This window comes from Tiliqua scincoides, chromosome 7, assembly GCF_035046505.1.
Source record: "Tiliqua scincoides isolate rTilSci1 chromosome 7, rTilSci1.hap2, whole genome shotgun sequence".
Lineage (NCBI taxonomy): Eukaryota > Metazoa > Chordata > Lepidosauria > Squamata > Scincidae > Tiliqua > Tiliqua scincoides.
The window spans coordinates 78,610,979-78,624,930 of record NC_089827.1 but is presented as its reverse complement, the minus strand read 5'-3'; the positions used below and the strand labels follow the sequence as shown (position 1 = coordinate 78,624,930).

The following is a 13,952-nucleotide window of genomic DNA, read 5'->3' as shown; positions in this document are numbered from 1 at the left end:
ATAGAAAGCATCATTTCCTGGTGATCTTGCACTGAAGCAATGTATAGATGAAAGTGATGTTATAATACAGTGAAATACTAATGAAGTAATCATGATGTAACCACTGCACTAGTTTAGCAGAGGCACATGGCTGGGCAGGCTAGGATGGGACAATGACCCATCAATGACCCATTGAGTGACAATGACAATGTCCCTTCCGTATGGCAGATAACTCCTAGATACAGTTGCACTGTTGATATATATTGGTAACAGGGCAATAATTGAATGGGAGCCTCTGTTAAGGGTATTTTCCTTGTGTGCTCTCACACTTAATTATGGATAATATGCACCATCTGATGCCAGGCAGCAACACCCAAGGCAGTCCTAACCCACCCATTATGTTTTGATCATAAGGCACTCAGCAAATTGGAAGTATGTAAACATGTGGAGAAATCGCATTTAATGATGTAAGTTCTTTGAAGTTATACTGAGAATTTTCCTCATAATGAGGAGTCAGTATAAGTATTGAAGAGGGTAAGGTAAGTCTTACCAATTCAGCTGAGAGAAAGCGATTATCCTGAATTTATGAGCTAAGAATCCAATTTACCATAAATTAAATAATGAACATTATATGAGTTTTATGAGGTGGTTTCTCAAAAAGCAATAAATGACCATTTTCTAATTTGCTACACCGCTTCACTTTGGATTTTATGATGAAAAGAGAGCTGATGTTGGGGGCTGTGAATTTTAAATTTTGATGACCTGTTTCCTTTCCAGAAGATGTCACAATCTTCCAAAATGTCTAATTTGAGATATCAGACTACAGGAAGTTCCAGGTTTAATGTATTTATTTTGCAGATTATGAATCCTCCTGCCACCTCTAAAATTTTCAGTATGCTTCCTGTTCTTTTTGTTATCATCATTTGATAGTAAAAATAGTGCCTTCTCTTAATGGGACCAGGAAACTGTCATATGGAAGAGTTTATTACAGCAGAACAAATGTTGTACAGAGCTTTGTCAGTGGCCACTTTGCAAGCGCTGCCAATAGAGGTGGCAATGCTGCAACCATGTGCCAGACCCCACCATGCCTACCAGACTAGGTAAGGTAGTGGTTGGGGGTGGGGAGAGAGCAGAATGGGGTGGGGGCATGACAGATGTGGGAGGGGTGTGTATTGGCATGTGCGACCTGCATCTTGTTGTCACTCCATTGCATCTGGCCTTCTGAGGTAGCCTGTTTCTAAAACCAGGAAGTTCCACATTCCCATCATAGCTTGTAGCCCGTGGTGGACTTTTCCTCCATCAGTCTGTCCAGTTGCCTTTTAAAGGCACTGCATCCATTGCCATCACTGCACCCTGTGGCAGGGAGTTCCACGGACGAACTCAGCCATTTTCAACCACTGTGCTGTGGCACACTGGTGTGCCGTGCGTGGTCCACAGGTGTGACACAGGAATTTGGGGGAAGGACATTTATTAATAGGGCCAGTGGCAGACCCAACTGGTAGCATGGTGTGCCTTGTCAGTTGTCAAAAACCTGGTGGTGTGCCTTGATCATTTTTAGTGCCTTGTCAGTGTGCCGTGAGATGAAAAAGGTTGAAAATCACTGGAGTAACTACATGCTGGGTAAAGAGATATTTTCTTTTGTCTGTCCTAACCCTCTGAACACTCAATGTGAGTGGATGTCCCCTGGTTCTGGGGTTGTGTAAGAGGGAAAAGAGCCTCCCCTCTATCCATTCTAACAATCCCCACATCGTGTGGCAGAGAGTTCCACAGACTAACTACATGCTGTGTAAACAAGTATTTTCTGACTGCCTCGACACTCTGTTTTAGTGGCTGTCCCCTAACAGGTGCTAGTGTTGCGTGAGGGGGAAAAGAACCTATACAGTCTATCCATTGTCACCCCCACATCCTGTGGCAGGGCGTTCCACATGCTAACGACATTCCTTCTTTGGTCAGTTCTACTTTTACCCCCTCCACTACTGTGCAGGGTCTGATGGGTGCCCAGACAGCAGTAAGGGAGGCAGCAGGGACCGCTCCCCTCCACTGGGGCTGCCCTCAGCCTCAGCCCAACCCAGGCAACAGGGAGCCTCAGGGGAAGAGGCTTCAGGGCGTCACTGGCCCTTTAAGAGACCCTCTTCTCAGCCCCCCCATTCAGTGGCTCCGCCCCCTGCCGCAGCGTCCTGCTACATCTGAGGGGACGCCTGAGCAGAAGTTGAGGTCGGGCGCCCCGGCAACCTGTGTCGGTGACGCCGCCTGCGCGCGCATACCCGGAAGCGGTAGTCTTCCCGGGAGGGGATCGTCTCCGTTGTGTTCGGATCGCCACCGAGGACCGGTTGCGGCGATGGGGACCGCGGAGAGCCCGCCCTACCCGATGAGCTCCATCGAGGATGACTTCAACTACGGCACCAACGTGGCCTCGGCCAGCGTGCACATCCGCATGGGTAAGGAGGCCCTCCAGGGTCCAGGGCCGCCAGCCTCCTCCCAGGCAGTGTTTCCTAGTGACGTCATCGTGCCAGCCCCTGAGTGACGTTGCAGGGAGGCTGGGGTGACGTCATTTTCTCACTCTGGTAGCTGAGAGCCCAGGCAGGTCTACTCGGAAGGAAGTCCTGGTGCAGCCCATGGGGCTTACTCCCAAGTAAGTGTGGAGGGGATGGCAGCCTCACAGCCCCAGCCCATGGAGGTCTACTCAGAAGCAAGCCCCAGTGTAGCCCATGGGGCTTACTCCCAGGTAAGTGTGGAGAGGATGGCAGCTAGAGTTGGCAGACCCTCAGCAGCAGCAGCGACTCCCACTGGTGGTGTAATTTTTTCACCATGCAGGATGTGGCATGTTGGTAGCAGCGATGTGGGGAGGCAGGTGAGGCAGAGCCTCCCCACTGGAGGCCTTTGGAAAGCGCCACTGCTGTGTGAGGCACCTGAGCAACCTCAACCCATTTTTTAAAAATCATGTTGTTCGTTTCTCTTTTTTCTTTCTTTCTGTCTGCTTGCTTCTGGAATTACCTCTTCAGGGGACATTTTGCAGCAGCAAACCAAAGTTCATATGTTTTTGTTTCTCATACCGTAGCTTTTCTTCGCAAAGTCTACAGCATACTTTCAGTTCAAATTCTCCTGACCACAGTGACTTCGGCAGCGTTTCTCTACTCCAACACAATCCGGACGTTTGTACATGAAAGGTAAGAGTCCACCAGTGAATCTAACTGCACCGCGCTTTTTGCCAGTTTAAATGTAAAATAAATAGGAGCAGAATGTTTCTTCATGCAGTGTTTACAGTTTTCTGTTGTGGTCCAGGGACTCCTTTAAAAATTCTTTCAAGATTTTCATGGTGATCTCTGATTTGAAGCATGATTCTTTTCTTCATGTTTGATAAATGGAAGCCTTGAATCTGGTCGTTGCTTCCCGATGACAAGAAATTCAGGTTGCTGCCTTTTTTCTCCTTTTGCTGGCCGTGTTCCATTAACTAATCAGCGGAAGCTTTTCCTAGCATGGAGTTGAAGGAATGGGAATATCTTTTGCCTGCTTCGTTTGTGCATTTCAGAATACTGTTAAAGGCAGGGGGGCAGAGAAAGTTTAAAAAGGTGGCAAGTCTACAAGAGATTCCTATACATGTGCTGCCATTGATAAGAACAGCATGTACTATTTATACTGTATTGTATTTTAAAGTGTTCAAAGAATATTGTATACATTCTATCAATTTTTTTTATTTGTTGGCAGCCTTCAATCTTGAAAGACTCTGGTATCGTGCTCTGAATGGTGGTTCTGGTACAGCGTCTAGTGTGGCTGAAAAGGCCAATCCGGGAGTGACAATCCCTTTCACACTGGGAGCAAGTGTAGTGTGTCCCTGATCTGTCTCCCTGGCTATGGGCCTTCCTTTTTTGCCTCTTTGCCTCAGTCTGTTGGCCAAGTGTCTCTTCAAACTGGGAAAGGCCATGCTGCACAGCCTGCCTCCAAGCGGGCAGCTCAGAGGCCAGGGTTTCCCACTTGTTGAGGTCCACTCCTAAGGCCTTCAGATCCCTCTTGCAGATGTCCTTATATCGCAGCTGTAGTCTACCTGTAGGGTGCTTTCCTTGCACGAGTTCTCCATAGAGGAGATCCTTTGGGATCCGACCATCATCCATTCTCAAGACATGACCGAGCCAACGCAGGCATATCTGTTTCAGCAGTGCATACATGCTAGGGATTCCAGTGTTGTTCAGTGCTTCCTCAGTTACTGCATTTTCTTGGGAATTCAGCTCAGAGTTGTGCTGCACCCAGCATTCCATCTGCTGCGCCCAGTCTTGGATGACCTCGCCTGTGGCAGACTTCAGAGGGGCGGTTTTCTTCTGTGTTAGATCTAGGGCCAGCTTGATACCGTCATACATCCTCTTGATGTTGCCTATGTCAGCTGCTATCTGTATCTGGGAACAGAGTTGGAGCCAGTAGTCGTTAGCACATCTCCTGGCAGTCTGCTGGACTTTGCTGCGAGCAGCTTGGAGGATCTGCAGGTTGTGCTCACTGGGACAGGCCTTGGATGCTGCTTGAGCTCTCCTCTTCTCCTCAATGACTGGTGTCAACTCCTCAGAGTGGGCTTCAAACCAGTCTGCCACCTTGTTGGTCTTCTTGCCGAATATGGACAAGGCGGTGTTGTAAATGGCATTCTTGGAATGTTCCCATCTGTTGGATGCGTTTGCGTCGGCCGGGCCTGGAAGAGATTCCTCAGGCGCTCATGCAAATTCCTCCACTTTCCCTGGTCCTGGGTCTTGCTGGTATCAATGCGAGGTCTTCCTTCCTTTTTCGTGTGATACAGTCACTTTGTTTGCAGTTTCACTCTGCTGCACACCAGGGAGTGGTCAGTGTCGCAGGCAGCACCTCAATAACTGCATGTGATCTTGATGCTGGGAAGGCTGGAGCGTCTGGTGAGAATCAGGTTGAGCTAGTGCCAGTGCTTTGATCTTGGGTGTCTCCAAGAGACTCTATGTTGGGGCTTCATGTTGAAGAATGTGTTGCTGACACAGAGACCGTGATGACAGCAAAACTCTAGCAGGCATTGGCCATTTTCATTCATCCTCCCAGTGCTGAACTGGCCTAAGCAAGTGGGCCAAGAACTGTGATCAGCACCAACTCAATCAGCTCTTTTACAGGGATCTTCTTGATAGTGGTGGCCAGGTCATCATAGAATTTGTCTTTAGCTTCTGCTGAAGATGTCAGAGTTGGTGCATATGCACTGATGAGAGTAACAAGTCCTGCTGATGAGTGAAGCTGTAGGGACAAAATTCTTTCACTTCCTGCAGAAGGTGGGATGATGAATTTCAGCAGGGTATTTCTGACTGCAAAGCCAACGCCGTGTTCCCTGGTCTTGTTTAGTGGTTTTTCCTGCCAGAAAAGTGAGAAATTTCTCTCCTTGACAGATCCTAAATCTAGCAGCCTCATCTCTTGAAGGGCAACGATGTCCATCTGCAGCCTGCTCAGCTCCTGTCGATGACAGCTGTTTTGCGGGCATCGTCTATTCTTGTAGGTTGTCAGAGAAGCCAGGTGCCATTGACCTAACATTTCAGGTGCCCAGCTTTAGGGCAGGAGTTTTCTGTTGCCTGGTGCAGAGTTATCAATCCACTTGTCAGTTTTCACCCGAAACCCCACGCACCCCTTAAGGTTAATGGACCGTGGCGAGGCAGTACCTTACAGGCTGGGGATTGCCCAGCGGTAGCTGCCCAATGAGATGCAATGATCTCTCCCACTGTCGGAAGCAGCCCCTGGCGTCATGCTCTATGCCAATCGAGCAAACACTTATAACCGGTAAACTGCTGCTTCTCATGTCGTGCCGATGCTGTATGGTGAAGTTGGAGTGTCCTCTCCAGTGCGCGAGGCCTGGGTAAAGTGGGTGTGGAGGATAGACTGTTACCCATGCAGCAAATCCTCCCTCTCCACGTCGCTGAAATGGTCCAATGGAAAGGCAGAGGCCAATACGGTTGGTTCCAGCGGCATCGCAGGAGTTGCCAGAACGTGACTGTGTTCAGCCATGAACTGCCTCAGGGACTCCGGCTCCAGATTTTGCCTCGAGGTTGACTCCTGAAGCCTTTTCCTTAACTGGATGTAGCCACAAGGCAGTGGAGGTTTGGGGTCAGAGTTTTCCTTCTCTCAGATGAGCTGCCTTCCCAGGCTGACGAGCCTCATCTACCCGGTGGCTGTTTAGTCGCCTCTTACGACAAGTACAGCCAAACGGGTACTTTTTAATTCTATCAATAACCCTGCTGAAAACCCAACAATGTAGGTCAGAATTACTTTTGTTCCTATATTGCAACTGGATGGCTGAGGCTAACAGCCCATTTCTATCCACTCCCCCACCCCCCCACCCCGCAAATGCAGTGGGACCAGCACACACTGTGGTGCATCCTGTGGGGAAAGTTGGAAGGCTCATGGGCTCCTTGAGATAAGGGGAAATTTGTCCCTGTGCCCTGGGGTGCACCCTAGCAGCTGCAACAGGTCTACTCCGACCTGCGCGAGCTAAATAGTTGGTGTGTGTTCAGGTGGATCCATGTCAGTTAATCAGGCCTGGGAATGGGAATTAGGACATGGTGTGCACAGCTGCTGACAATTCCACCCCCTCCCAAGCCTGGTCCACCTAACCCAGTCGCCACCCTCCACCACATCTGTTCCACCCCTTCCCCTCCCTCTCCCTGCCCCTCTCCTCTCCCTGTGACAGAAATGGCCATGCTGTCACAAAGTGCTTTCCAGTGCAGTGCTTCTGCATGTTGCTGCATGGATTATGCCAGTGTGAACATGTATAGAGGGGATATCTCTGCTAAGAAGGTGGCTCCCTTCCACAGAGCGGAGATTTCTGCTAGTTCACGTGAATGTCTGCCTAGAATCTACACTGGTGCATTTATAACCGCTTAGGGTTCTCTCCCTGAAACTGGACGTATTGAAGCATTTTAAAGGCTCGTGTGATTGTCTGGTAGATTCTTTTCCTTGATGTGAAAACAATTGAATGAACAAATGTTGGGAAGAATCCACACTTTGCTGACACTGACTCTGTTGTTTGTTCCCTCTTCCAGCCCAGCTTTGCTCCTGGTATCCTTGCTTGGTTCTTTGGTTGTGATTTTAGCATTAACTCTGTACCGACATCAGCATCCCGTCAATTTATATCTTCTCTTTGGTTTCGTAAGTACTTTAATGTCAGTGTTTGGACTCTTAACAGTGCAATCCTCTGCTCACTTACCTGGCAATGAGCCCCAGTGAACACAGTAGGACTTACTTCTGACTAATCCTCAGGATTGCTAGGATTGCCCTGTAAATCATGCCAATCATCTAATACAAAGAATGCACTTTATTGTCCCAATGGTCTGACTTTGTATCAGGCTGCTGCTTTTGTCCCTAAGGCTGGATGTAGTGGGTCTCCTTAACTCACAACCAGGCCCTGCCTCCTCCCTTTAGTGTCAGAAAGGGATCTGTCTGCACTGTTGTAATGTTCAAATGAAGCAGGTGTTTATCTGCTTGCATTGGAGCCCTTTGGATTTGGTCTGTTGAGGGATACCGCCATAATTCTGGCTCCAGGTGACATCGTCTTCTTTTATTTCTCACAGACCCTTTTGGAAGCACTGACTGTTGCTATTACAGGTAAATGTTCATTCTTTATCATAGAGCCTTTTTATAAAGAGAAACCACATATTATTTGCCAGCTGTGTGGTTGTTGTCAGTGCCTGTCACAAGCATGTCTTTTAACCCAGGCTGAGAGGTGGGCAGGACTTGTCTCTTAAAGCCACCTCTCATTGAGGGTGAAAAGCCCTCAGACTGGGCTTCAGCAGCAGACAAAAGGAGCAAAACATTTTGCTCCCTCAGAACGCTTCTGGAGTTTTAGGGTGTAAGATCGGTGGGTCATCCCCATGGTCATGCTGGACTTCAGGGGAGCTCCTTGGCACTGAGACTTCTTGCTGCTTCTGAGGGTGCCCAAAGCCCAGCTCAGTGTCACAGGAAATGTTGAGGGGAGGGCCAGGGTCAGTGGCATCCACACTTGTGGGTTGGCTACCAGAAACCCCTGTGATGGCATTCATTGTGTTGATTTGGAGGCTGGTTGGCACTCCGCATCTTTGGGTAGTCTTTGCATCGGGGCTGTCCGTAGTGTGGTTAGGGAGAACTCGCCAATCATGTCCTTCCTACCTTAGCAGCGGTCTTGAGTGTGTTGTCTCTCTGAAAACAAGGTTGCTGTAAATCCCTGTCCTCTTGCTGTTCTACAGAGGAGCTCTAGCTTTAGGGAGGGATCACAGCCTTGATCTTCACTTAACAGAAGCCAGATTTGACTTTCCCCTATTAAGGGCACAATCCTAATCAACTTTCCAGCATTAGCATAGGTGTGCCAGTGGGGCATGTACTGCATCCTGCAGTTGGGGGGCCGTCATGGAGGCCTCCTCAAGGTAAGGCAGTGTTTGTTCCTTTACCTTTGAGTTGCATTGTCCTTATGTCGGTGCTGAAAAATTGGTTAGGATTGCATCCTAAATCTCTTGCTACTAAGATGAACAAAATAATGTTTCTGTACTGTAACAAACAAGGGAGCTGAGTGCTGCCTCATTCTTTTGCTTCCCTCCCTGCCCCTGTTGTAGATGACGATTTAAGAATATGTGTACTTCACATTACCTTTCCATGACAGTCTGTAGAAATATATCAGTATTCTTGGGATTAGAACTGAGATTTGCTCTCCTTGATATGTATGCAAATAGTTATTGGTCTCAACATTTTGTAGGCCAGACCACATGTTACTGAGAAAATGACAGTTACAAAGATTAAAAAATGCTCACATTAAGGTAAATAATAATTTAGCAAATGTTTGAGATCTGGTTTGCCACAACTATATGTTTTTGTTTTGTTTTTAATATAGTGACTTTCTATGAAGTCTCTGTTGTTCTGCAAGCCTTTATCCTGACTACCGCTGTGTTTCTGGCTCTCACCATCTACACTTTTCAGTCCAAAAGGGATTTCAGCAAAGTCGGAGCAGGGTAGGTTCCTTTACAAAGTTCCGTATTAAGAGGTCCGTAAAAATACACTGGTGAGTGCCCTATGATGGACCTATCAGCAATAACTATAGAAATCTGTGCCCCCCAGGAGTGCCTTGATTCCCATTATAATAATATAAAATGAGAGTTATTTCCGCAAAGAGCTGCTATGTGAAAAGCATAGGGTACAATGGTATTCTAGTGCAGGGGTCTCCAAACCCTGGCCCAGGGGCCAGATGCGGCCCACAGCAAGCCTCTTTCTAGCCCGTGGCCAACCTCTTGTCTCCTGAAAGCCTCTGGCCCACTCAACTGAACATGACCAGAACTGTGCTCTGATTGTGTCTGGAGGGTGTTCTGAGGGCAGAGAGGTTCAATGAATGAGCCCATTCATTCATTTATTCACTAATCTAAGTTCCATCTCTTATTTATTTAAATTTTATGTTTAAATTTTTTTCCGGCCCTCCACACCACGCCAAATATTTGATGCAGCCCTCTGGCCAAAAAGTTTGGAGACCCCTGCTCTAGTGTATGAGCAATTGGTTGAATTCTTACAGAAAAATAAACCTTCTGTTGCATTGGGGCATATGTGATTTGTCATGATTAAAATGGTAACAGCAGTTAGTGGTGACTATCATTTTTATAATAATATGTATCCATAGAAAATTCTGTATCTTGTTGACTTTTAAGCTAAAATGAGAGAGATTAAACACATTTTTGGGAGGGTTGGGGGGAAAGGAAAGACAGTTAAATGATAATGTCTTTTTACAGACTGTTTGCCGGCTTGTGGATTCTTCTCCTGTCCAACTTTTTAAGGGTAAGAGATCATGTTCTTTACTAATATTGAAAAAGATACTGGATAATTACAATACATACCAGTTTAAGAACATTTGAAATTAAAGTTAAATGTAACAATGAAACATTTTTACAGTTCTTGTGATTACGGAGCTGCAGTTATACCTCCCATAATGCTACTTCTGTTAGCGCCATTTGTTACAGCATTCATTGTCTTGGCCTGATTGACAACTACTCTAGTCATGGGAGCAGTGTGTTCTGGGAGCGCAGAGCCAGTTAGCACTAGTTTCTGGTCTTTAGTAATGTCTTGTGTACTGCTTTCACATGGTGCTAGACTTTACAGAATGTGTCCTGTATTATTGGAGGTACAATTTGTATATGTCGGTTCTATAGTTTGTTTTTTCTTTGAGTTGTATACAAACAAAGTGAATCCTGACTAAGCACCATTGGAATCAGAGACAGATAAGTTGTGACTAACTTAGCTTCCCTTAATGGAAATGGTGCTTAATCAGTATTTGGTTTCTGTGATTATTATTGGCCCTTTCTAAGGGTGCGGGGAAAACAGTTTGGATCACTGTGTTAATAAATCCAGTAAACCTTGAGAATTGTATTATTATTAATGAAAATATGGTGACGTTCAAAGTAGTTTTGCCATTAATGTATAGTTTTTCAATAGAGAAGACATTTTTAAAGGTTTAATGATTAAAATTGGTCTAGATTATATATTGTTGCATTTGTTTGTCCAAACGGATGTTTAGCTGTGAATCCAAATAGCACTTAACTTTTCCAACAGGAATAAGTGGGCAGAATTCACAGATAGAGGAGAAGGTGAAGGCATGCACTCAGGAGCATTAGGGGCTAATCCTACCCCTGTTTATTAGCCCTGGATCCTGTATCTTAGGCTAGATTCCATATGTTTTGCAAATCCACTTCAGTCCAGATTGCCAGTTAAAACACTCCAAATCATAGTTAAGCTTCTTTCATTGGCTTGGCGTGACATCTGAATCGACTGAGCAGTTGTAAGCTCATTCCATCAAGGACTTGCTGATGTGCCAACTTCATTCGTGTCTGGTGCTGTGGCACAAGTATTAATGCAACAAATAAAACTTGATTGGCATCAACACGTGACATAGTCAGAGGTGTTTGAAGAAGGTGTTATTTATTTTAGAAGTAAGCACATTGTGTTCAGTAAGAGTTAGGCAGTAATCTTACCAGAAACAAATGCCTCTAGATATAGTACAGTACTCCTCCCCATATCTCCCTTGGCTCTTACAACCATGGTTGAAACATGCAACCATGTTTAGCAATGTGTGAATTCATAAAATATAGTTTTAAATGAAGTGAGGAAAAGCAAGGGGTGGTGTAATAATCTTCCTTCATAATCACCTGTGCTAAATTTCCCACTTCATGTGTGGATGAAGTTCAAGATAATTGTGATACTTACTGAGGTTGTCTGTCACCTTCCCAAAAGTACCAGTGGCATAAAATAGATTGCCAAATAAAATACTGTTTGGATGCTGAGATACTAGGTCAGTGACTATAGCATGGAATTTGTTCTCTGGGAAGCCTAAGTCAGCTGTCAGCATGTATATCCCACTGAAGAATGTGCTGCACTTCAAGCAGTAAGCATTTGGGCTACTGAGGAGGCAGAATGCTCAGTGCTTGTACTGAAGCAATTGTTAGAAACCTCTTAAGAACAGCACTGCTCTCAGTGCATTAAATGTTATTCAGTAGACTAGAGCATCTAGTACTGAAATCACCAGTGCTACAGTTAAATCAGGACTGGCACATGAGCACCACATGTATTCCAAAGTGATTTCAGTCTTGTCACCTAAGAGCAGTTATGGTGTAGTGACAGTCCCTTAGGATTTGAAATAGCCTTACACTGACAAGAGTGAAAGCAACAAAGTCTTGAGAGTGACCCACATCTAAAATCTAGAAGGTGGTGTCTTGTGCGCACATTCAGCTTTTCTGTGAGTAAATAAAATGTTTTCTGTTCTTATAGTTCTATTGATAAGTCTGATTTTTTAATGTGCTTTTACTGGATGAAATGTGAACTTAATCCCTGTATGTGTGTGATTGTGTGTTTGTGCTATTTGGTTACAGCTCTTTTTCTACAGCGAGGTAGTAGAGCTGATGTTTGCTGCTGCAGGAGCTCTGCTGTTCTGTGGATTTATCATCTATGACACTCATCTGCTAATGCACAAACTCTCCCCAGAAGAATATATATTGGCAGCAATCAACCTCTATTTGGATATCATCAATCTGTTTCTGCATCTGCTGCGTTTACTGGAAGCGTTTAATAAAAAGTAATTGGAAGTTGTTCACACTTGTGAGACAGTTTGGACATGGCATCTAAAGAGTTAAATTGAGACCAAGAAAGATTGCCATAAGATTTATGCTTGTTTCTACTTTTTGTGGTTTCTTCCGTGTTTTCAGTAGAAAGAATGCTTAGAAAGCTGATACTTGTGATTCTATTCTGAGATCAGTTAATTACATATCACAGTCATTCTGGCTGTTTGGTAAAGGCTTCACTCCTCCAGTTTGCATATTTCTATTGATTGAAAGCCTTGCTCATCAACCTCCAATTGTGCCAATATGCACTATTAACATTCTTTTTAATTTCTGCAGTAATTGCCACAGATGTGTCCTTTGAAATACACAATTGTCACTGGCTCTGTAGCATAAAATTGAGACTCCTTAATTCTGCTGTTGCATACTGAAACTTTAAATAAGCTAAAACTCCATTGTTGGCGGTCACTTGTAAAAGAAGGCACTGCTGGCACTTTGAATACTGATCTCAAAACAGCTCCGAATCCTCTAAAAGGTTGTTAACAGACTTCCTGTTAATTAAAATCAAAATGCTGCATTCCCAAAATACTGCCTGGAAGTTATTTCTTTCAAAACACAGTATGTTCCCATTTCTGGGTTCCTTTTGTCCCAAAGATAAATAAGGGATACAAGAAAAAATGTGAATGATTCTTTGGCAAAGTTTTTTATTTTGAAGATCTCACTTAAGGAGCCACTTTAGGTCTTATATTCTAGATTTGTGAAATTTGAAGAAGTGTAAATATATTCATATATGCACCATAATCTCATGTTTCTCTTGATCTTTTTGGGGTGTGGAAGACTGAAGTACTTTGATTCCCTTCTCAAGGCTTTTTCATTAGTGCTTAATAAGGGATAAAATATTTCTGTGTAGCAGTGATTAGATGGGGCTGGTGCTGTGAAGTACTGGCAGTACACCGAAGGCAAATTACATTCCATCTGCTCTTCTGTTTAGAATGTTATTAAGAACTTATGAAAATAAATTTCATGAAATGTTCATTATGCAGGCCATTTGCCTCTTATTTGCTTTGTGTCTAGTGTTGCAAGATTGTAAACTATTAGTTTCTTGATCATTAAGCCAACAATTACAAGTAGAACATTAATGCAGTATTTCATAATTAACTGAACCCTACAGCTGATACCATAAAGGTGACTGTGCTTTTCATGTTGACATCTTTCTAGACTTGCCAGTGCTTAACTTATACCTCACTGTAGTAGATCATAGCTAAAGACAGCCTGCGAGTCATAGAGACCCTTTTACTTTCAAAGGCTTGGAGGCTGGTGGCATGAGGAAAAGGCATTCTGCACATGCTCCAAGGTTTGCCTCTTTATGTTCATAGCCTCAATATTGAACTTAGCTTCCAGGGCTAAGCTTTAGTGATCTTGATTCAAATTTTTCCTATGCTGTTATAGATTTAGGGCCTATGCCTAACCAACTTTCCAGCCCCAATACAGTTGCAATTCAGCCCCAACGTAAGGGAACACCGCAGGATGCAATTCATACCTCATTGACATGGCTGCATCAGCACTGGAAACTGCATAGAATTAAGGAAACTAACTTAGCACTACCTTCAGCTAAACCGATGGGGGTAAGTTACAGCAGAGTTATGTTTCAGTCATTACTAGGTTGTGCATCAGTGGCATGCTAGTTGGTGCCTCAGGGAGGTGTGGTGGGTGGGGAGGCAGGTGGAGCAGAGCCTCCCCACTGGAGACTTTTGAAAAGTGCCACCACTGTGCAAGGCACCCAAGCACCCGCAACCCATGGTGGTTATGCACATAGGGGAGGGGTGACCCCACTACCGGCTCAAACTTCCCAGAATGCCATCATGTTATATATCATACGATGCGTAATTTACAGCAGGATGCAATGAAACAAATCCGGTTGAAATATCTCTGCTA

General features: G+C 44.9%; 1 protein-coding gene across 1 annotated transcript; it reads left to right on the top strand.

Annotated features, from left to right (window-relative positions):
• The first annotated feature begins 2,224 nt into the window (after window positions 1–2,224).
• TMBIM4 (transmembrane BAX inhibitor motif containing 4) lies at window positions 2,225–13,055 on the top strand. The gene is made up of 7 exons (XM_066633965.1): window positions 2,225–2,417; window positions 3,038–3,146; window positions 7,002–7,107; window positions 7,530–7,563; window positions 8,819–8,936; window positions 9,702–9,747; window positions 11,832–13,055. Exons 1-7 carry the CDS (start codon window positions 2,318–2,320, stop codon window positions 12,036–12,038), a joined length of 720 nt encoding a protein of 239 aa, XP_066490062.1. The 5' UTR covers window positions 2,225–2,317; the 3' UTR covers window positions 12,039–13,055.
• Window positions 13,056–13,952: the final 897 nt, after the last annotated feature.

Excerpts from the sequence above, each read along its gene's own strand:
- TMBIM4 (XM_066633965.1), top strand. The coding sequence starts at position 2,318 with ATGGGGACCGCGGAGAGCCCGCCCTACCCGATGAGCTCCATCGAGGAT. Across the intron at positions 7,108-7,529 it reads TATATCTTCTCTTTGGTTTC|ACCCTTTTGGAAGCACTGAC; the intron begins GTAAGTACTTTA and ends TATTTCTCACAG. Across the intron at positions 8,937-9,701 it reads TTCAGCAAAGTCGGAGCAGG|ACTGTTTGCCGGCTTGTGGA; the intron begins GTAGGTTCCTTT and ends GTCTTTTTACAG.